Here is a 24,451-nt window from a genome sequence, read left to right as displayed (position 1 = left end):
GGGCAGTGCCTGCGCGGGTGAGCAGGCTCAGGTAAAAAACAAGTGACAGAGAAATATGGGGAGGTGGCTTGAATTTTCCATCAGCTTTCTCTCGAACTAAGGAGCTCAATTTTGTAATTCCACCTGAAAATGCTTCAAATAGCAGAGATAAATAAAAGTCCAGTTTATTTGGTGAGCTGGCTAAAACTATATCCCTAGGGAAAAAATCTTAAATGTGAATTAACTACGAGATTTGCCAAGACAAATACAGGTCTTTTTAGTGGTTTGTTCTTTTTCTTAGAAGTGTAATGACTAGCACATACTTGACATTCAATAAATAGTGTCAAATCAATTAACACTGAAAATATTTTTTGACCTTTTTGCCAATTAGAAGAACATAGCTGCTAAGTACTGTCTGTATAAGGAAGCTGTATATCTGTAAACTGCATGACTTTTTGGTTTTTTTAACATAGTAAAAACGAAAACCAACTGCAAAAATGCAGCTCTTAGTCTCTTATCTATAAAAGGGAGAGCAATCCTTAGCTACTGGCATCTCTTCTGCAAAATTCCGTGAATCCATTCTGGTATTGATTTTTTTATACGTACATAATTCTTCCTTTCAAAGAAAAATACAATGAATTGATAGTCTAGGTCTGGGTTTTCTTTTGTAACTTTTCCTTTGATATATGTATGAATTAAATGAAAAGAAATCTAATGTGGTGAAACCAAAGAATTCTAATTTAAAAAACAAGTTCTTTCATAGGTACAAAAACAAACCCATAAAATTCCCAACAGGCTTTCGTAATTCTTAATTGCATACATCACTTCCGCTGCGGCTGGTGTTTTAAGCATATGATCAAGTCATCTGGGCCAAAGAGGAATGTAAAACATTTCTCATGATGTAGTCTGTGTCCTTGTCTCCTTAGGGACATTTGTCATTAGATAGATATTTTGTTGTTTTTCACCTTTTGTGTTTTCCAGGTTGCTATAGAAAAAAAAATCACATTCCATTTAACAACTAATGGTGTGACACAAAAAAAAAAACACTTTAATCTATGGGAAGAGCAACTTTCTGAAAAGTACTACAGCAGCATGTGTCTCTTGCTTTAGTGAAACCAAAAATGTAGGATTATTTACCATTTTGCAAGGCCCTTTTACATGAAGTTTGATACTGACAATTGCCTTATGAGGTAAATGGGGAGCATTTTGTTATTATTTTAAAGATGAGGAAACCGAGGCTCAGTGAGTTGAAGGGATTTGTTCAGGGTCACACAATTAGAGAAGGGAGGTACCAGATCTTCCAAATCAGCATAGCCTCTCTCCATGTCATATGCATATTGGTAATCAGTCCTACCTAGTTACTTGTTTATTCTTTGTATTATGGTTTAAACATAATTCTTGGGAGGAAAAGTAAATATGCTACAAAAAAAAAAAAGCAAATAGAGGTTCAAGGGATTCTTTTTAATATGATAGCTTTTATAAAAAAAAAAAAAAAAAAAAAAAAAAAAAAAAAAGATGTGTCATCCCAGGATAGCAATGTCACTGAAGCTTAAAGAAGAAATGAGACTTAAAGGTCATCGGCTCTAACTAGAGCTCAGCACCTTAGTTATGATGGGAGTTTACTTAATGGTTTAAGAATCTCAAAGATATTTAACAATTCTTACACACAGCCTGGTGCCAGGGTCACGGCTGTTAGCTTTACAAAATTTTTTATTTAATTCATTTAAAAACCATTCCCTGAAAGCCTCACAAGGCCCAGGCTCCACTGTGTGTTGGGGCTACAGAAGTGAATAAGCATGTTTAATAAGAGAAAAAAAAAAAAAAAGGTAAGTAAGTAAATTATTGACATTAAAACAAGTCACCTGTGTAAACAGGATATTATAAGAGTCCAGGAGTTGGTTTCCTTTCTCCCATCAGCAGTGGTCTGTGCTCCTTTGTAAGTATTAACGAGCCTAGTAAAGGAGACATTTAGTAAAGATTAGTTACTCTGAGCCTTCCTGCAAGCAGCCTTATTTATGAAAATAGAGGAAATAGAGAGATCAGAGATGCTTTCCTATCCCTGGGAAGCCAACACAGTGCATTTAACCGATTGCTGTTTTATTACAGTTACCAAAATACAGTCCCAATGATAGGCTACCTGGTCAGACCAGAACCCCTGCCCTGTACTTCTTCTCCTCCTTCTGGCCAGCCTCTATTCATTCTTAAAGACTCTACTCTAAGCTACTCTGCCACGCCTCCAAACTAAGATGAGGTTCATACTTGTACATATATAATGATCTATAATATATCATTCTTCCAACAGTGTGTGTTTCTCCACTAGGCTGTGACTTCCTTACGGACAAAAATTACTGATATTTGTATTCACAGGGCCTTCCATAGGATCTAGCAGAGACTCAGTGACAGTGATAGCATGTCCAAGGGGTGGCATATAGTGGGGAGGAGGGCTCGGATTTAACTTTATCTTCATCTCCTCCTCAATGGTTTCTATTAACCATCCCTCCTTCATCCCAAATAGACATACAGTGCACTTCAAACCAGTATGCATGCTGGACCAGTGGAACCAAGGCAAGGCCCCTACCTTCCACTTCCAATAGGATAGAGGCCCTCCTATTTTTGACTGAAACTTGAGCTGCTAAAATACTTTTAGGGGAGAGGCAAGGTGAGAAACAGGAAAGAACCTGAATGGTCATGATTTTTTTTTTAAATCAAGTTTAAACTGTAATTTACCTATAGCAAAATTTGCCTTATTGTATATAGAGTCTGATGAGTTTTGACAAATGCATGGACTTATAACAGAGGGGACACTTCCCCCATCCTCAAAAATTCTGTTCGAACTACCAGAATTTTACATGAACTCTTTAGAAGAACCACAAAAAGCTATCAAGATTGGAGATTAAGTAATGTAGCCTTGCATCTTGAACAACTTAACATATCTCTTCAAAATGAATTGCTTATTTTCCCTCGATCATAATGCCATCATTTGGTTGTGTTGCATTTTTCTTATGAGAATCTCAAAGCATTTAGCTATCAAGATTTCATTCTTATTCCCCCCAAACCTGGTCCAGCTATAAAGATTTATACTCCAGTTCAATGAAATAGGTGTATCTCTTCCCCAGTTAACCTGTATGTTTCTCTTCTTGCCATAGACTGCCCTGTAAATATGTTAACAGTGGTTAGGAGTATTGTTTTTGATGAGCTAGCCATTGGTTTTATCGTGGACATTGTGCCTTTCCCTTATTCCTCATTATATTCCTTTGTGGTGACATTGAAAAGACTCTGCATCCTGGGGACACTTGCTACATTTGGACTTGATTTAATGCATACGTGGAATGACACAGGAAACAGGTGAACGACTAAATAAAGGCATGAGTGAAAGAATGAGTGAGTGAGTGCCTCCATTTCATGGACAGGCACCGTGAGGCCAGGAGACTGGCGGGAAGCTGCACACGGATGTTGCCGCAGTGCCCAATGGGATGCCAAGATTATTTTCTTTACTCTGTTTAGCTATCAACTCTAATTTTTAAAAATCCCCATGAGTATCAACATAGAAAAGTAAAAATGGGAAAATAGGCCAAAAACAAATTACATTGCTTTTTGAAGTGAATTTAATTTGCAAAGAATAACATTGAGTAAAACTGGGGGGGGGGGGGGGCGGGAGTAGATTTTCACTTTTTAGGAAAGAAACGCTCTCCTTTCTTATTCACTGTGAGTCCTTCCTCTCCATCAAATGGATTCACTAATACTTTTTGGTAATGCTCCTTGTATTTTTTTTGCATAAAATACTTCGTATATGTGCCCATTGTGTTCTTTTTTCAACAGACTTCTTTAACGGAACACACACACACACAATTACCTTCAGTTGCCCACTGTATTCTGACAAGTAGGAAGAGGAGGCTAGAAGAGGTCCTACGTAGTGAGGGAGCACCCGTTGTTATACCTGCACTTGCGCTTTATTTCATTTTTTCCACATTTGAACAGATCAGGAATAAATTTGATTAAATTTCCATTGAGAGGCGTTTTCCCCCCTCATTCTGTATCAACAGAATTTCAATGAGCATAAAATAAAAACGTTCTACATTTTATACGAAAGTCTGATTTCAGTGGTCCTAACAAGAAAAACAAAAGAAAAAAGCTCTTGAAGTGACCCTCCCAAGGGGCGTCAACTGCTTTTCGGTGCGTCCTGAGCTGCTGCCTTCTCTCCATCCGCTGCTCAGATTATTCATGAATTGCGTCTTCAGCCCAGCTTTCTCTCTCCCTCCGCTTTTCTGGCGCGGCTCTCCCTCCCTCCCTCTGGCTTCTGCTCTTTCTTACTCCTCTCAGCTGCTTAACTACAGCTCCCATTGGAACTTGCACAGTCAAAACCAGCTCTCCGCTGGAGCAGCCTCCAGAAGCGCATCACCTGGAGCGGAGAGACTCTGCCGGCGCACCCGCCGCAGAGCCGCCAGGTAGCTGGGGGCGCGCAGAGGGTGCCCTTCTCCCGCTCGGCAGCAGCAGGAGCCTCTCCCGGGAATCCGCTGCATCCCGGGGTCCTGCAGCGGTGATGCCTGCGCTTCGGAGCAACGATGGAAAAAGAAAAGCCGCTGCTCGCGGCAACTGAGAGTGGGAATCGGTTGCTGCAGTAGCCGGTGCTGCAGAATGTGTGGGTGAAGACCTGAGCCCCGCTAGATTCTCCATCCCGCTCTTCGTTAACTATCTCCAGGAGGCAAACCGGGAACCAGATGCACTGACCAGGCGGGTGCCACCCTGGATCTATAACTGTGAACTCCCCACTGTGGAAAATGGTAAACAAAGACATGAATGGATTCCCAGTCAAGAAGTGCTCAGCCTTCCAGTTTTTTAAGAAGCGGGTAAGGACAGGTTTTTGTTTGTTTCTTTTGTTTTCTGCTCTTCTCTCAAATGCCTTTGATTGCTTGCCCGAGGTAAGCCTACGATTTTGTTGCAGAACCCTGAATGGAAACCGTGCTTCTGGTAGCAGTGGTCCGGCTGGGAAATCTACCTGCCTTGATGCAAATTTGTGGGTGGGGGCGCCTAGGAAGAGCCGCTTTGGGAGGAGGGGGTTGGGCTGGGATGTCTTGAGGGTTTGAGCTGGGAATGGGAGTTCCTCAGTCAAAGCCACAAGATTACAAGCAGTTTCCAAGAGAATTAGCCTGGGTACAGTTACCGCTGGTAATTCAGTCAGGGACTAATTCAGTAGCGCGCTCTCGCTCTTATCTTTGAAGGGTTCAACTTTTCCCACATCTTTCATTCACTCAGTCTCAAGTGCTGCATTATCATCTTCCTTCGTCAAAATCAGCAGCGTCTGGCTTCCCAAAGCCATCTAGCCAATAACTTACTGGGTAAAAATAGCAAAGGACTAGAATGACCTTTTCCAGAAATGGTGGAATCAAGCATTTTTAAATCCTTCTCTTTCAAGTTGCCTCAATGTTCCTCAGTATGACCGCCTTTATTTTAGTGGGCGGTCTGAATTCAAGTGATAATGTGAGGTTATGCTGCTGTATATGTTTATTTCTTAAATGCCTGTTCTATTCACAGCATGAAAGTCACATTGCTTGTAAATGAGAAGAAAAGGTTGAGGTCCTTTTTTGTGTGTGTCTCAAAATGAACTCAGTTCATTGTAGTGGTCACACCGGTGGTCTGCGTAAATCTGCAAATTTATACACAACTGGGAGAGACAAAATGAATGATTAAGTGACTGATGACTGACACCCTCTGGAGAGTTTCTTAAGTCACAGAAGCTTCCTCCAGCCCCCAGCTATCCCAGCCTGTTTAATGGACTTTAGGGCAAGTCCATCAAAAGGTCTCTCTCCATTCATTCTTCTGTCCCTTCATTCAGGTCCATTCTGAAGCCCAGCCCTTCATTTTATCCACCAGCAGAACACAATGAATGACACTCTGGGCTGGACTCCCTCCTGCACCAAATGGGCAAGCTGGGAATGGGAAGGCTGGGCTAGACCCAGCATGCCAGGTCCAGCCAGAGGGCTAACACGGGTTTCCACTTGCCTGTGATTGAGTTCTCATCTGTAACGCAAAATCCTCCCTGAAGTCCAGGAGCCAAAACATAAGCATTAAAACCAAAGCCAGACCTACCGAGTCCTGGCCACTCCTCCTGGAGCCCAACTAGAGGGGACTCCAGCTAAATCAAAGTAAGTCACTGCAGCCTTTCAGAGTCCACCATGTTTCTTGGTTTCCCCTGTAGCCAAAATATTTCTTTCCAAGGAAAGGGCCTTTTGTGAATACTAATTTCCAACAGTAAACAAATGTTTTGCTAATAAAAAAAAAAAGTGCCATAGACCATAATTCAGTATTTAAACTCTTTACTCTCTTTTAATTAATTAATTTATTTGGTGGTACCAGGGGAAATAGGGGCAAGGGTGAGACTTAAAAACTCCTTAGTCAGGTATCTTTAACAACCAAGTAGCTGTCAAGTCAATTTTTTTTAAGGTTTTCTCTTATTTTCCTTGCTATGGAAATATACTAATAACTGTATTAATTTACCATCTGGTTTCTTTTTGCTTAAAACCATAATTTACCAATAGCTTTTTCTTGGTGCCTCTGTTGATGCCTCCTTAGACCTGGGTTTTGCAAAGAACTAGCCAGGGTACTGATGTCTAATCTGAGTACTTGCAGAGAGAGAGAACTTTACACCAAGATATCTGGCTGGCAGTTTCATCTGCCTTCGAACCTGGGTCTGTCACTTACTGGAGATAAGATCAGAAATCCCCCATCCTCCTGTCCTGACTGCTCAAGGATGGAAACTAAGCAGAATATTACTTTGTGTCAAGTTTGGATTGCCCCAAGGGATAAATTCCTTGATTCTTGTCCATGAGTTCTCTTTTCTGAAAGTTCATTCCAGTTTGTACCATGACTTTGCTTTGGCTTTTGCTTGTTCATTTGTTTGGAGTTTTTAATTACACAGCTAATAGGTAAATGTGTAAAACATCAAGACAATACCCAGGTAACCCCCACCTCCTCACTAATCTCCCTTCCTTCCCCAGAGGTTGTTAACCCTGTTGGTATCTATACTTTCCAGACCTTTTCTATATATTTGCATACACACTCATATACTAGAATGTCTTTGTTTTCAGCTAAGAATAATCCATTTTCTCTCTATTCTATTGTTGAAGTTCCACACATTTCTGCATATTTTTATTTTTAACCTAGCTAGAGAGTCTCACAAAGTGAACCTTTGTTGGGTGCCCACATTAAATTAATGAATAGATCTTGGGGGAAAAAAAAGAACACACACACACACATAGGTTTTTTAGGGCTTACTAAAAATATGGAGGTTAGGACCCAGATTTTGATTACACAAAGCTTAACTAGTGTTTCCTGTGCCTCTGAGAAAATTCAAAATGTTGCTGACAGAGGATGTGGATGATCTGCCCTATGATGCATTTAGCAGAATAAGTGTAGCCACCATTTATTGAGTGCTGTGTTCTAGAAGTTATGGGTCAAGTGCTTTACATGTATTATCTTATTTAATTCTCACAGTCTCCCTATGAAGTAAGAAAAGTTATTAAATGTACAAAGTGTGGCTTAGAGAGATTAAACAACCAGCCCAACATCCCTTAGCTAAAAAGTAACAGAGCCAACATTTAAACTTTCTTTGACCCAAAGCCTATATTCTAAATCCAGAATGTCTATTTCAACACACACTCCCCCCACTTTTTTTTCTCCCCTATAGCAGTATCTTTTTCTCCTCAAGTGAAATCTTGATGCCATTACCCAATTTACAAAAGCTACGAAGGCAGCCAGTCCTCAGCAGACAAGCATCTCAAAGCTCCTTTCCAACCCTCAGTGGTGACTGAGGCAGCTCTGGGAACCCAGCTTCTAGGAACATGATCTGAAGAAAGACAGTCCCTGTGCTTGTTCTCCAAATCCTCTGGACTAATGCATTCTACCCTCACGTCTTAAAAGCTCAACTAAATCAGCTTAATTTCATTTAGTTGAGGATTGCTCAGCCAAACTCGATAAGAGTTCTACTTTCGTTCTCTACGTGTTAACGTGTTAACGTGTTAACGATAAGTTAACATTAGATGCCTATGGATTATGTTTTATTCTTAAAGTCTCTGAAAATTCATTTAAGATGAATGGGAAAATGTCCTTATCAGTCTTACACTCTCACAATCCCAGAGCTTTAAAAAGTTATCAATTGTGCCAAAGATAATCCATTTTCATGGATTTAAAGATTTGTTCCATGGTTCAGATTCTTGCACTATGACTCAGAAAACACCAACAAATGACATTATCTTTGACTTGATAATCCATTTTGGAAATTCCTTAAGTAGGTTAAAAAAAAAAAAGATTTCTATGGACATAATTAAGTTATCTTTTGTAAAATTTCTAAGGAAAACTAGCCAGTATGGAATTTTGGATTTGAAATGAACCTTAGAAATCCTCTCGTCGACCTCCCTATGTTAAAGATGAGGAAACTGAGTGTCTGGCAGGTAAAGCACCTACTCAGACTTCAAGGAGGCTAAGCCATCCCTCACTGGTAGAATTTTCACATCCAGATGAAATGTGCTGTCCTCTTTATTATGTTCTCAAACAAGTTCAGTGCTTCATGCCTCATTCATTCATTTCTTTTTTTTAGCAGATAGAGTAGGAACAAAACCCAGTTCTTGTCTTCATAGAGCTAACTGCCTCATGACCACCAACTTCGACATCTCCTGTCAAACTTGTCTCGACCCAGATATGTCATGATTTTGCACATTTGCACAATTCCTTGTGCTGTTCCTTACTAACAATACATTTCATATTAACTGTCACTTATGCAGCACTAGATTGCTGAACACTGTTTTAAGAGGCTTCAGTCTATTACATATTTAAATTCTCAAACATGAAAATCCTAAGGAAGATGCTACTGTTATCCCGATTTCACAGATGAAAAAGGAAAGGTGAACCGAGGTGAAGGAAGTCCAAAGTCACACAGCTAGCTTGTGGCAAAGTCAGGGGTGGGATCAAAGTGTGTGGCTGCAGAGTCTGTATCCTTAACCACTGCACATCCTCTCTGTGTCTTTAAACAACCCAACATGGTCAGAGGAGACTTGGAGAGGTCTGACAGCCTTAGGGTTCTCCTTTCTCTAAAACTCATCAGGAACAAAGCAAAGGCTTTCAACCTGGTTATGATGTTTACTCTAGCAGAGCTGAGAAGTGAAATTAACCTCCTCCGAAGTGGTTATTCTCCACAACTGTCCCATAAACTGCTCCCTTTATGTTTTATTTCCCTTTACTGTTCTATTATGTCTGCTTAAAGCATCTGAATTGGGATGATAACAAAGGTTCTTTTCTTAGGTGAAGCCCTCGATGTCTTCTCAGAGGGCTGGCATTTACTGCGTGTTTACTAAGGGTCCAGCCTTACTATGGTAGCACTTTACTAGAGTCATCCTCACATCGCTCCATCATGCCCATTTTACAGCCAAGGAAACTGAGGGTCAGAGAGGTTAAGGAACTGGTCCAAGGTCATGGTGCTAGGAAGAGGTGTAGCCAGAATCCAACTCAGGCAGTCAACTTTAGTATTTCCATTTGCATCACTGGAGTGCTCTGCTAAGAGTTGAACACTGCTGCAGGGTTGGCTCTCCCCACTGGAAATTACCTGTGAAGACGATTCAGAGAGGATTACACACGTGTGTGGTGGGGTGGTCATGTGGTCATCGCTACGGAATTGTTTCCCACATGACTCCTGAGGGAGGTAGGAATACTTCCCAACAAATCAGAAGTGTGTCTCTGATTTCTCCAAGACTTATTTGATCATACTTCCTGGAACCATAGTGATGATTCCAATGGCTTCTACTCTGCTTTCTTTAGAAGTTGCTAAAATCTGATCTGTTTGAGTCCCTCCTGTGTTCACTCAACAGCATAGTACATGGCCCCAGTCACACTGTGCTGTAATATTAGGACCCACCTGAAGCTCCGATACGGCAGGAAGGTCCTTGAGGACAGAGAATCTGTTACCTTGTTCACTAGATCCTCTACTGGTCACCATATTTGTTCAATGAAATTATGAAAAAAAACAAATGAACAAGTCCCTTATTAACTTGTCCCAAAATCTTTGCCTTGTCCTCCTCCTCCCCACTTCTTCTGTCTTGATTAATAGCTTAGGAATCAAATGCTTTCTAATTATGTGTTTGAATATGGATTATATATAAATAAAGACTTTGAAAAATAACTTAAATCTTGTTCAAAGACAAGTTGTTGCTACCCTTAACAGCTGGCAGCTGCTTAGGGAAACTTGACCTCAGCTCATTCAGTGATCACTGCCCACCTCACAACATCTTTTCTGTAATTCTTTTCCTATCAGGACTAACAAGACAGATGTAGTCATGATTCACTCATCTCTTTTGGTTTGATTTTAACAGAAATCACTGACTTCAGTACAATACAGTTCTGCATCATGTACTCTCCCACCTAGAATCCTTAAAACATTTATTCAATTATTGTTTTTCCTCATTTTTCAGTGTGGTCTGGGAGCCACTGAGTGTGAAGAAAAATTGAACTCAAGGTCTGATAGCTGAGTCTTAGAGGGTTTAGACTGGAGAAGAGAGTGGCTAGATTTGGCTAGGCTAGAGGATTACACTTGGGTACCACAGAACGCAGGTGAGGAGTATCAGATGTTTGTCACCCCAGCAGCTCTCAGGAAAGCCCTAGGACAGTTAGGCTCTCATCCTGCTACAATACAGCGCTTGGAAAATATTTTGAATGGAAAGTGTAGCAGGGTTCCTTGAAAGTTTCATTTTTTGATAAACTGGTGCTAACGTGTCAGTGCCGTATATAACACTGGAGTCAGCAACGTCCTGAGCACACCCATATTTTATAACCTGTAAATGCGTAACAAGATAAAGGAAGTCTACAGTGGGGCGTGGAGAGAGCCACTGAAACACAGGTCCTCAGCTGAAGATTTCTGATTAGAAAAGCATACGGGGAAGAACTGTACGGGAATTGAATCAACAGAAAAGCTTAATCAGTAATTTAGGTAAAGCTAAAGATATTTCTTTAGAGGAAATACTGTGAAGGCATCTTTTTAAAGTGTGATTTTATTTTTAATGCACACTAGTTAATTTTTTAGAAGTAAGTCCAAAAAGTTAAATAGTAGATATCAACATTCTTAACATTTTTGGGTAAGAAGTCTCCTGACGTGCAGTGGGAGGCTGCTTCCTGCCTGCTGAATAGAGCCTTAGTTCCTAGCTTGGAGCCTGGAATCATTGGCTCCCCACCAAGCAGGGGATAAGGACTTTTATGCCTTCCATGGGGTTTAAGAAGGTTAAATTCACAGGGCAAACAGCTTCCCAAAGAGCTTTAACTGAAGCCGTGTGCACCAGCTCTCTGGAGATCTGCATCCCTCCCAGCAGGAAGGCAGGCTGCTCTGGCCCTTAGTTTCAATGCCTCTGCCCTGTCCAGGACGTGAAGGGCACTTGCAGTGACCTCCCCAAGTCCTTGGTCTAAGGGCAGGCGGATCCAGAAACTGGCCAGGTTTCTCTGGCAGGCGGCACAGTGAGCTGGCAAATCTTTAGAGATGATATGTGGGAGGAAGAAGAGAAGGAGGTGGGAGGAGGACCACGAGGGAGAGCAGACAGCCCAGCGAGTTAGGTGCTGCTCGGGATCGCTTCTGCAGCGGCTCCGGCTTTGCAGACAGGGTTGCTGTTAGAGTTTGTTTTCTTTCACACCTATTTCTTCGCAGCATTCTCAAATGATTTCATAAGTATTTACAACAAAGGGAAGTGAAACTCAAGGCTGTAACTAGGGCGGTAGGAGAGTCTTCCCCTTGGTGGTGCAAGATGCCAAAATATTGCTCTAATTGCTTTCCAGAGCCTGCTGTGGCATTTTTCTGGGAAGAGTTGGCTTAGCTATTTTTATAGCATCAGGGTCACCTTGGTCTCTTTTCTCTTCCTAGGTCAGGGCACTCACCAAAAATGCCTTTGTTTGGGGAATGACTGGTCACATTGTTCTTTCCTTTTCTCTTCTTTCTTCCTCTGTCTCCTCCTCCTCTTTCCCTTTTTCTTTTTCTTTTCTCTCTTTCTCTTCTCCTCTCCCTGTATCCCTCTCCCCCATCTCTTTCTCCTGTCTTTGGAGGATAAGCTCACATCAAGGTCAAAGAGAGAAAAGCCTGACATGAGACACTCCTAGACGCATGTTCCATGGAACCTACTAACTCAGTGGCTTCAGGAATATCTTGTCATCTCTGAGTCCGTGAGAGTGAAATCGGCCAGGATGGAAGACACTGACAGCTCAGATTTTAGTTTCTAGAAATAGCAAGATAAAAAGGGCCCCAAAATAGTTAAAACATTTTAATGCTCAAGTTTCTGTAGAACCAACATGAAACTATACCAAGAAGGAAAAAAAAAAATTAAGTGACTTGTTTGAGAATTAAGAATAAATAAGAAGATATATTTTCCATCTTTTTTAGTCACAAATACCATCTTTTCCATAGAATGATCTTTCTGAAAACTGACTGAATTTCCTTTGAATCCTGAATCTTTGTAGACCAGTATAAATTGGGTTATACGGTAGGAGAAAAATATAAAAAAAAAAAAAACTGTGAGTATATAGCTTCTAGAGTGGTTAAAAAGATCTAAGTAAAGCTAAGTAGCAAAACAGTAGAAAGGTAGTGTAAAAGCAAAGACATTAAACACTGAACTCTGTTTACAGTCTCATATAGCTTCTCTGAAACCTAGAATATAAGCTCCCTGAGGGCAAAGATCTTGTCTGTGTTGTTCACAGCTTGGTCCAAGTGCCTGGAACATGGTACTACAATATCTATGTGTAGTAAACATATATCAATAATATATGTTTAACAAATCAATACAAACAATTAAATCAAAGGGCTTGGGAGGAGGTATCGTGTAATTGTGATGTCATTATTTGGTTAAATAGAGAGGATACTGATAAAGAGAGGAAGTAAGACTTTAAAGAAAATCTTGATGTGATTTCCACTGCTTTCAGGTAGTGCCGTCCGGCATTCCAATAAGTAAGACTGAGGGAAAACTAGAACCCAAGACCTTGATGAATAAAATATGCTAATGCAGGTAACGAAATGATGTGTTTGTTTGCTCAGGCTTGGTAGGAACTAGATTTGAGCACTGAGCTTTCTAAACTGGGTTCTAGTGTTTGGCTTTTTTTTTTTTCTCCTTTTTTTTTTCTTTTTTCAGTTTTATTAGATAGAATTGTTACAATTTGACTGCACAGATACAATGTATTGCATATAAATACATATACACAATATACTGCACATATTTTTTAATTTACATATATGTACTGTTCATTGTTTCTAAGAACGTTTAGAGCTTCAGCTTTTTAAACTTACGTAGTTATTAAGGGAATAAATCGAACCACAAAATAAGAATTCAGAAAGATACATACACCCTGCTATTAACAACAGTATTTATAATTGCCAAGATATGGAAGCATCATAAATGCATATCAATAGATGAATGGATAAAGAAAATGCAGCGTAAGCCACAAAAGGTCAAAGAGTGGGAAATGGCCAACTTTCTGGGAATCCCAGCCCCTTCCCTAGGCTAGTTAGACTGGTCCTTCCACTTATTAGCATATGAAGCTACCCAGCCCATAAAAACTGGCAACACGGTGCCTTCCGCCATCCCTCACTCTCTCCCTCTTCGGAGACAGCCCTCACTCTGTCTATGGAGTGTGTACCTACTTTTACTCTAATCTGAGCACCCAACCCCATCACCTTGTGGCCTTTCTCTTGCCCTTTGATGTATCTCTCTAAATAAATCAACCTTTACTCAAAAAAAGAAAAAGAAAAAGAAGATACAGTATATACAGTTTCGCATTTTTATGGTGCTAGATGTAAATGATTTTTTTAAATCCTTGTAACAAGTTGAGGGCTTGATTTATGAATACCCATAACTTGTACATCAGTTTTACAGTGATTAACAAGAAAAGATTAATGCATCTATCAGTAGTTTTCTGAAGATGTTTATAATGGAATGACGAAGCTTAAGGAGATAAGAGATCACAAAGACATTTATGGCACTGAAATTTCTAATTCATCTCTGAGTGAGTTTTGAGAGAAGCTTCCAGAAACTCTCTTCAATTTTCATGGGGACCTAGAGTTTGTATTAATTTGTTAGGGCTGCCATAATAAAGTACCACAAACTGAGTGGCTTAACAATAGAAATGTATTGCCTGACATTTCTGGAAGCAGCAAGTTTCAGAGGAAGGTGTCAGCAGAGTTGGTTCCTCTTAAGGGCTGTGGGGAATGAGGGATCTAGGTCCAGGCCTCTCTCCTGGGCTGGTAGATGGCTGTCTTTGCTATGTATCTCCCCTCTGTATCTATCTGTCCAAATTTTCCCTTCTCATAAGGACACTAGTATGTTGGATTGGGGCCCACCTCATTTTAACTTGGTTACCTCTATAAAGATTATCTCCAAATAAATTCACGTTCTGAGATTCTGGGATTAGGATTTCAATATATTAATTTGGGCCAGGGGAACACAGTTCAACCCATCAGAGGTTTTTCTCCTTACCATTGAAGCTTCAGTTATATCTGAAATGGAAGAGCCTCCCTAATAAGATGGGCTCCGAGGTACAATGTTGAAGTTATTAGTAAATTCTAGGAAACATAAGATATTACAGAAAAGCTATAACACTGGAGAGTACCAGGTGAGACAGAGAGGCTGGGTACACAGGAATATGTTTTTAAAAAGATAGTAATGTGTTGGATGTGGGAACTGAGTAGTAATTGGGGGGAAAAGTGCTGCTAAATATTACGTAGTAGAGCTTGAGGAGCTACGTGGTTGATAAGATGCCCAACATAGCATTTAAGAGCTGGCAACTAAGTAATAATGACCTGTAAATGAATGTCTCCAAAGAACATCAATATACTTGCTTTCTCTCCCAACCACTTAGCCTCAAAGATTAAATGTTACATAGTAAGAACTAGGACCTGGAACTTACTGTATACAGGGCCTTGGTTATCAGCTTCGGCAAAGCAGTCATATCTAATTTATTTGTCTATTAGTCTGCTTTTACGTAAAAGGGGCGTATCTTCTCACCTTGCCACTCAATAAGGTGGTGAAGCCATGGCTAATAATTAGTTTTCCAGGACAAAACAAACACATTAAATCGGACATTTGAGAGTAACCCTTCAGACTTAATCTCAGTTAGACGGAATTTCAGAATGTGTAATTTTTTTTTAATCTAGCATCTTACAGTTAACTCTTATGTTATCCAAAAATCAGAGCAATGAAAATTTCTAATGGTGCCTTTCTTTCTAAAGTCATCATCCTTCAAGCAATAGATTCAAAATTAGCGTTGAAGCTCTCCTTTTTTTTCCCCTTGTATTATCATCATCAACAGCCAACACGAATTGAGCACCTGTATGTTTTAGGCATTGTGGTAGGAATGCAGATATAAGAAATTACATTTTCTTGTTTTTCGGGGTTTTTTTGAAATTATATTTTCTTTCAGTCTCCCCATCCTAACCCATTCCCAGGAACTTGGATCACATCTCCTGGTTACATACTCTTTATAACTTCCTGTACTTTTTTTTTTCTTTAATGGCAACTGTCAATCTGTAATCACATATCTGTGTAGCTATTTAATTAATGTCCTTAACGTTAATTAATATCCTCCTGGACTATGATCTCTATAAGGGTAGGAACCTTCCCTCTCTTTGGCTTCCAGTTATATCCTCAGTGCTTGGTTCCTGGAGAGTTATCAATAAATCCTGTTGAAACAAATAAAAAGATAGGATATTATGAAATTCTGATTATGAGGAAGAAGAGAAAGGAGTTAACCTGAAAGCCCACATTGAAATTAAAAGTCCTTTACATTTTATTCTTCTTTGTTTTAAATGGAGGCTTATGTTAAGACTCCATGTCTGAGATGCATTTGTATTCTCAGTGACATCTCTTTCAAAACCGTCTTCTTTTCTATCATTTACTGTTCCCTGGGAGAAGAACCACATAATAAATTGCCCTTATAATTTAGCAGTAGGTTAAGGATTTTTCTTTTCTGAAGGAAATCACAGTTAGCATGATATAATCCCACAGGTTTGCCTCAGTTGCCAGGAAACTCAAAGCTAAATTTAAAAGTAAATTTCAGTGAACAAATTAGAGAAATCTTTACCAATGATTTCTCAGTTACTGAATTTGGTTTTGATCTTGTGTTTTTATTTTAACTCTCTTGCTTCGTGTATCTCATTGTCAATCTGTCTCAGGTGGTCTTAATAGTGAGATAGAAGGCATGTAATATAAATAAATAAACAAAGGGACCTATCAAGGACAAGTTCCAAATATTAAAAGTGGATAATGATTACATAAACGCATTACTATGATGATACACAGCACACACAGAAGAAATGTAGTTCTAAACCATGAAGTGCTTGTTTACTAGCTTTTCATCTTGAAAATACTGCTTGCCTCAGTCCTAATGAAATTAACCATTGGACCACAGAGCTAACTTTTAAACTGTTGATTTATTATCTCAGATATATAGCATAAGCTACTTGGTCTCAACGTAGAAGAGAAAAAGCCTAGGAATGTTTACTCTCTGTCCCACCAAACTAGATTATATTTTTCCAAATTGTACCAAACTGTACTAAATTTATTTATCTATTGTTGCATAATAAAATACCTCTAAATAATTTAGTGACTTAGTGATCAAAACAACATTTTTTTTTTTTTGCTTATGATTCTATGGAATAAGAATTCACGTTGACTCATTAGGATGGCCCTTCTCCATGATGTTGGCTGGATCATTCCTCAGCTGCGTTCAGCTGCTGGCTTAGCGGGGCTGGAAAGTCCAAGAAAGCGTCACTCTCCTGACTGGTGCCTCATTGCTTCTCTGTTGGCCTCTTTCTTTCTCCAATAGCGTGGCACTCCTCACAGTCTCATGGGCTTGAGACAGCCAGACTTCTTATAGGGCTGCTGGCTTCTAAGAGGATGTGATTCAAGAGAGTAGCGGGATCTGCCCATCTTGTTAGGCCCATCCTTGAAGGTTCTACAGTGTCACTTCCACTGCATTTGATTTGTTAAAAAAAGCCACAGGGCCACCTCATGTTCAAGATGGGGAGGAATAAACTCCACCTTTCAGTGGAAAGAGTGACAATTTACTTTTACTACAATTGAATGTTTCTGTTTATTCCACTGAAGCATAGCATAATTTTCCAAATTGAATCCAATTGTACTGAATGCATCTAAAAAACTTTTAAAATCAAAACATTTTCAGTTACACTTAAAAGTCAAAGAAACACCCATGGGTGAAAGCTATTAAGGACTCCTAATAGGGATCAGACAAACCCAGTTGGATTCTTAGCTGCATTTTTACAAGCTTTGTAACACTGGGCAAGCTATTTAATGTTCTAAGCCTACTGGCTTATCCGTAAAAGGGGTTTCATGACAACCCTTACCTCTTAGAACTGTTACGAGGATTAAATGACAAAATGCGTGGAAAGCATTTAGCTGCAGTGCCTGGGACATACTAAGCACTCTAAACATATTAGATATTATCAAGACAGACCTCAAAATCATGACCTACCTTTCCAGCCTACCTTTCTATGCTTTTCATTATAGTATAAGTTGTGATTTTACTCATGAGTCTACTTATAGACATGCTACTATAAAACCTCTTTGCTTTTGGATTTTATTGCTTAAAGGTCATTTCTCAAAAGACCTCTGATGGTCAGCAGGTTCACAGTTTTACTGGGTTATTTAGACGTTTCCAGGGGGTTAGGAACTAGTGAACACAATTAATTATCTTCTATAGAAACTTCTCCCTGGAGCAACTGCAGTTGTCCGGCTTCTTTGCTGAAATAATATTTCATTCGCACAGGGTCTCATTAAATCAAGTGACACCAAATTACTCTGCTTTTTTAGCTTTATGTGCAGAAGGCACTGAAGGAAGAACAGAAACTCAAACCCTTACGTCCAACAGATAATCACTTATTAATGACATTCGATCCAAATTTAATGCCAGATTTTACTTTCTAATCTGCCTTGCATTGCCAAATCAAGACTTGACATGCATCTGAAATTCTGAATCATAACCCATGTAACTCGTGAGCACTCAGATGATCTTTAAAATTCATTTTATCACTCCCCTCCATGAAAATATTTCTTATAAAAGGCTAAAAAACTTGAATTGCCAGGCATTTTCATCCCTCTGCCTGACTTCTGAGATTAAACTCTTCCATAGCACTTCTGTCATGTGGACTCTCATCCATCATCTTAATTTCCGCTTTCTCGGTTTGCCTCCCTGTGGACCACTCCTCCATGAACGCCTGCCTGGCACAGCGCTGTCCAGGCTCTCCTCTTACCTCTGGGTTATTTCTTAGTTTCCTTTCAGGCTTCTCCTCTCTATCCTACGGGACCCTGTGGGCATATGGGAGTAGCCCAGGCACAGTCATTGGCTAATTAGCCGGTCTCCCGCTCTCACCATCTCTTTCTCTTTTCTCTCTCACTCTGGTTCGCCATCCTCTCACTTTCCCATACCCTCCACCACCTCTCCCCTTCCTCCTTCTCTTGCAACATACAAATTTATTCATTCCTGTGGTTTAAATACAACCCATATGTCTTCCTGAAATGTATCAGTTCTCTAAATGCCTGTTCCTATTCCCACTTGGCTGCTTAATATTCCCAATCAGATGTCTTATAGGCACCTTGAATTAATCATGTTCAAAAATTGAACTCTGGATTTTCCTTCTTACCTAATTTTATTCTTTCCCAATTCTCCCCAGCTCAGTAAATGTAATTGCCATCTATTCATTTGTTAGAGCCAGAAATCTCAGAATTATTCCTCTTTCTTTTCTTCTGTCATCAATGTAATGAATTCATCAGCACATCCTACTGAGTTTACCTCTAAAACAATTTTTTTTTTTAATTCCCCGTCTCTTAATCTCCAGAGCCTTGGTGTAAACCACCACCCACCATCTTTTGGACTCTTTAATAAAGCCTTTTTACTCTCATGTCCAAATCTACTCTTCCTTGCCCTTCATCTCCTTGACTGTCCCATGAAGAAGTCACAGGACTTTAGTCAGATTATAGCAGTGAGGTTTTCCTGAGGGGAAAAAAAAGGCAGTGAAAGAGGAGAGAACTTCCCTAGAGTCTTAAAGAGAAATGCCCAACTTGACATTAGAAGTCGAGTTCCTTCTTTGGGGCAATAAATTCTGTTACCCTCTCGGATATTTACTGTTATGGCTTGTTTTTCTCCTTTTCTTGATTTACTTTCTTTTTTTGAATTAAAGAAGCATTTACTTCTGTAAAGAATTGAGGTATTTTGACCCTCTGGGGAACGGCCAATGCTAATTTGCTTTAGCTTAAATTATGTTATTCACACCCACCTACCTCAAAGCAGAAAAAAAATTACAGGGGTTGGAAAAGCTACCAGAGGCTCCAAAACCCTATCAGAAGGAAACAGCCTAATTCTTTCTTTGAAACTAGAATTAACAAATGTATCCCAACACTGAGTATTTCCAAATTGGAAATCTTTTTTTTTCCCATATCAAGTAACCTTTTGAAAGTGGCTTATTAAACAAGTATAAAATAATGTTAGAGACCATCTTTTTTACAGGTTTTACTGTGATGTCAGCTGACCACTTTGGATGGTGTTCAAATTCCTCCATATTCTGGACACATTCAGAATACTTTATACCTGATAACCCACACTCCTTGGTTTAACCCTCCACCTTTATTACCTCAGGAATACATTGGACCTCCATCTCTTCATTTTTATCATTCTTCCACCCAAAAAGTCCTACTTTTGCCCACCCCTCACCCTTACCCTACACTTAGCTAAATTCTACATTTTTTTTCCAGGACCAAACGTATTTCCACGTGATCTGTGACACTTAACCAGCTGCTAGGAATTACACAGGTTACTTTCTTCAAATGCTTCTTCAACTGTTAGTAAATACTGACTTATAGTAATTACCCTCTACTGATTGATTATAACATACTAGCACAGGTAGCATTTTCATAGCACTCAATTTAGAACATGTTCAGTGATTTCTTTCTCCCTTGTGTCTTACAACTCAGGAATGCAGGTATCCTTAGCCTTGCTTTACCAACAGAAATAGTGGGCATCAGAAAGGTTAAGTAACTTCCTCATGGTCACACATATAAGAAGGGCCATATCAGTTGATGAGATTTGAGATTCTCTTTCCATTACACCACATCACTTCTCTAGCAACGGTTGTGTTTTTTCACTGGGCATTCTATGCTCACCATCTCTTACTGCAGGAATTTCAAAAAATTGAAACGGAGTTCTTTATTATCACCCTAGCATTGTAAGATTCTTTAGTCTAGGAGTAGAAGAGAATCCACTTTTCTCAATTCTTTTTTTTTTTAGCATGGAAAAAATTTTAAAGAGAAAACACTGCCTCTTTTCACATTCCTGCTGTCCTCTTAACTAAGATCCACCCCCGCCCCCACTTTTTTTATTGAAGTATAGTCAGTGTACAATGTTGTGTCAATTTCTGGTGTACAGCATAAAGTTTCAGTCAGACATATACATACACATATTCCTTTTCATATGTTCCATCTTCTAAATAGCTTTTGCCTCCCACTTGCCTTGCATACTGAGAGTCTGCACTGCCATTTCCCTAGCTCACGCCACTTCCATCCTTCTCTGAAGAAATGACACCACCCCCTAATTGGCCTCCTGCTGCTGGTCTTGCCTGATGGAACCGTCCCAGCTGCAGTCTAGAAGAATTTTCTAAAATACGAGTTGATACTTGATATTTCCTGAATTCTTTAGTGTTTGTGTATAAAGTTTACTAAGATGGGGCTCTTGCTTGCCTCCCTCACCCCTCATCTCTTTCCCTTTCTTCTCCCCCTTCCTCATCCACTGAATTCCGTTCTCCAAGCATGTTGAGTAACTTCATTTTCTCCATCCACATGATCCTGCCACCAGTCCCGGGGTTCTTTGCCTAGCGTTTACAGATCCCTTACAGAGAGAGATGTCTATGAATAGAATTCAGAAACGTGGGTGGAAAAACTTACATGTTTATTTTCATTAACCTCCAACTGAAATTTTGTTCTTCCTCCAATTATGAATGTAACCAATAACTACCAGGACTTGTAACTTCATCACTGAAAGAAATCACATGTATTTTCATATCACATGACAATTGATGAAAATATCACAATATATCACATATGATTATCATTACAGTAGTTATGAGCTTTTATCTAGACCTCGTTTTCTAACACATTAAGAAATAATCACATATAGTACTGAATATTTATACAGTACTAAAATTTTTTATTTTGCTGTTGTTTAATGTAATCAATTGCCTTTGTAATCCTATGTATTTTATTTTATTCATTAGAAACTTATTCTCGGAAGGGACCTTTAGGCTTCAACAGACTCTGAGAAGGGCTCAAGGCTCAAAATGTCAAGAGCCCCTATAGTTGTTCCCCTTCCTTAGAATGTTCCTCTAACCTTGAACTCCGCACTCTTGAACTGGCCAACACTCACTCGTCCTTAGGGTGGGATTTAAAGTTAGCACTCGAAAGTCCTTTCCCTTATCCTCCAAGACTGGGAGCACTTCCTGTCTGTCTCATTAACAGTGGACTTTCCTCCGTTTTGGGTTGATTTCACTATGGTAAAATTACCTTTCAACCATTTGACTCTAACACACATGAAAGCTCTTTGAGGCCAGCCCTATGGCTTTGTCCCTTTTTTACCCACCGTGCCCAACATGTGGAAGTGTTCAGTAGTCCTCTGTTCAACGTTGTCTGATTCTCACCCCATTTTAGCAGCATGCCATCCTGAACCATTCCTTCATACAAACATTTATTCTGACTCTACTAGGTCCCAAGGATTCTCTAGACACTGGAAATAAAGCAGAGAATAACACACAAAGAAATTCCTGACCCAGATGCTTACACACTCGTGAAATGAGCTAGTCATTAAACAAAATTTAGAAAGTAAAACACTTCAGTCACAACAGAACAATACTATGTGATTCCTCCTACAAGTGACGTAGAGTAGGCAAATTCAGAGACAGCAAGTAGAATGGTGGTTGCCAGGGGCTGGGGTGGGAGGACTGGAGGATGAGGAATTACTGTTTAATATGGACAGAGTTTCAGTTTAGGAAGACGCATCTGGAGATGGATGGTGGTGATGATCACACAACAATGCGAATGAACTGAACTGTGCACTTAGAAATGGTGAAAATGGTCAATTCTATTTTATATATATTTCATCCCAATTTGAAAAAGTTAAACACACGATATTAGATGGGAAATGTGCTGGAGCAAAGTAACAGTGTGAAGGAGGGAAGAGGAAGGACTAGTAAGTAAGAGGCTGAGCTAGACCTCACCACTACAGGATTTCTCACTAGTTTCTGCTCAGGACCTGAGCTACAGGCACAAATCACATGTTTGGAGGAAGATTCAGGAAGACATAAATCTTCCATTTGATCATCCGTGGGTACCAAGGTAAATGAGTTGCTAAATTCCCAAGAGCTGGACACCTTTCATTCCCCTCGTGCCTCCGGGAAAAGCACACAGTCCATTGGGGAAGTCCTCAGGAAGACCACCGGCTTCTCAGATTGTCACTTGGACCATTTATCTTTCTGTGCCCACTTTCAGCATGACATAAGCACTGCTCTGCCGTGCGTCATCGAAGAATTTATGAGGCCATTTGAGGAGGTGACTATGATTCGTTTTTGAAAATCAGATAATTATATCTGATTTATGTCTCTAATGGCCTCATAAATCATCTTAATATCCATGCTTCCCAGAGTTTAGCTTTATCCTATTTACCTTTCTGGACTCACAAAAGATAATCAATGGGGAGTCTAAGTCTAATTGTAATCTTTTAGGAAGTCGTCTCACTTCTATTCTTTTTTTTTTTATTAAAATACAAGGTTTTATTAAAGTAAATGTTATCAAATCTTGAAGTTTAAAGGTTTGATATCAAAGTTTGATTCATGAAACATCAAAACAATCGATTATAAAGTGAAATTTCTATCCAATCAAGGCTGTTTTGGCTTTGCAATGTCAACCATACAGCCTAGTTGGGCTTTTTTTTTCTTTTTGAAGGTAGTTTGACTAATAAACAAACAGACCTTCTAATACTCTTGTTTGCCTCTAACCTAAAGGTTTCATCATTAAGGGATACTATGACCAGCAAAGCCTCATGAAATATTCAGTCTGTTACTCCTTTGTAATGTTAGCTTAGATAGTCATAACTGTTTGAGACTTTTAAAATTTACAAATCTTTCTCAATGAAATAGTGAGACTTTTACAGCTTATTGGAAACCAGTAAATTATGAGTCATCTTGTATTGTCTAGATCCTAAAGCATAGATTCTCGAACCTTACTTCTTTGAATATTAAAAATAGTCTCTCCTGAGGGAGGGTATAGCTTAATGGTAGTGTGTGCTTAGCATGCATGAGATCCTGGGTTCAATCCCCAGTACTTCCATCAAAAATAAATAAAGAAAACCTAACTATTCCCCCAATTTTTCTTAATTTAAAAAGTAAATAAATAAAAATATCCTCTCCCTCTTTTCACCATCTTCTGAGACACACAGAAAAAAAAAAAGAGTTTAGCTGAGAACACAGCCTAGAAACAAGCGAGTTATCTAATTATAAAGATGACATATGACTTAGAAAATAAGTTTCCGTGACCATGGTGTGCCATTAATTTCCCTCTTCGGGTCTTTTTTAATTCTGTCAAAGAGGACACTTCGATCACTGTGAAGATGGATTAGTAGCACTTCTAACATTCTTAGAAAATGGAAATATTTAAGTGACTGAGGAGTTAGAGCCCTTGACTGAGTATGGTATCAGCTGCTGGGTTTTAAGGTCAGTGAGCACTAGTGTCAAAAGCTTTTAAAAGTCATTTCTTCCATAATTCAGATGCATTTTGGATCCTTTTCTCCACTTTTCTGTATCTACTTAATTTCATGTTTGAAAAATGATCCGTCCTCCTATACCATGTAATCTATTCCCAGGCTGTATTTTAATAATGAAATTCATTTGTGCCAAGAAATGAGTTCTAAGGTAGAATTAAAGGCAAGTGATTTAACTTACCTGAGTCTTGCTTTCCTCATCTGTAAAATGCCAAAAGCTCTTTTCACCTCTAAGAGTAAGATTTCCATGAAATGATTTGCTCTCTTGGTGCGCTTTGTAACTAATGCATACACCCACCGGTCTCCTGCAGTCCAATGAATTCTCATCTGGACTCTTTCAAAAGGCTCCTTACAGGGCACTCCGCTACCCGTCTCTCCTCACTCCAGGCTATCCCGGGCACGGCTGAGCTGCAGACGAACGCGCAATATGCAAGTGACAGGTGTGGTGCTGACTTGCTCCAGAATGCGTTACAAACCCTTAAGCCCAAGGTCCTCAGCGACATGCCACCATCAGACCTGTCCCACTTTCTCTTCTTCCTCTTCTTTATGTCTCCAGCAATCATTCATTTGTTTATTCCAGTGTACTTACTGACGACTGACTCTCTGCTGAGCCCTAAGCTAGGTGCTAGAAGCCAAACCAGATGTGTTC

The 24,451-nt window shown here is 39.6% G+C and overlaps 1 protein-coding gene across 1 annotated transcript in view; it reads left to right on the top strand.

The window, feature by feature from the left end:
• Nucleotides 1-4,359: 4,359 nt before the first annotated feature.
• The window catches only part of SGK1 (serum/glucocorticoid regulated kinase 1), a 106,025-nt gene continuing 85,933 nt past the window's right edge, over nucleotides 4,360-24,451 (top strand). The window contains exon 1 of the mRNA XM_006188457.2: nucleotides 4,360-4,826. Within this exon, the coding sequence (XP_006188519.1) occupies nucleotides 4,758-4,826 (69 nt within the window). The 5' untranslated portion in view covers nucleotides 4,360-4,757. The remainder of the gene's footprint in view (nucleotides 4,827-24,451) is intronic.

Source organism: Camelus ferus, chromosome 8 (assembly GCF_009834535.1).
Source record: "Camelus ferus isolate YT-003-E chromosome 8, BCGSAC_Cfer_1.0, whole genome shotgun sequence".
Lineage (NCBI taxonomy): Eukaryota > Metazoa > Chordata > Mammalia > Artiodactyla > Camelidae > Camelus > Camelus ferus.
Note: the sequence above shows the minus strand (reverse complement) of the source record. Positions and strands in the feature narration are given on the sequence as shown.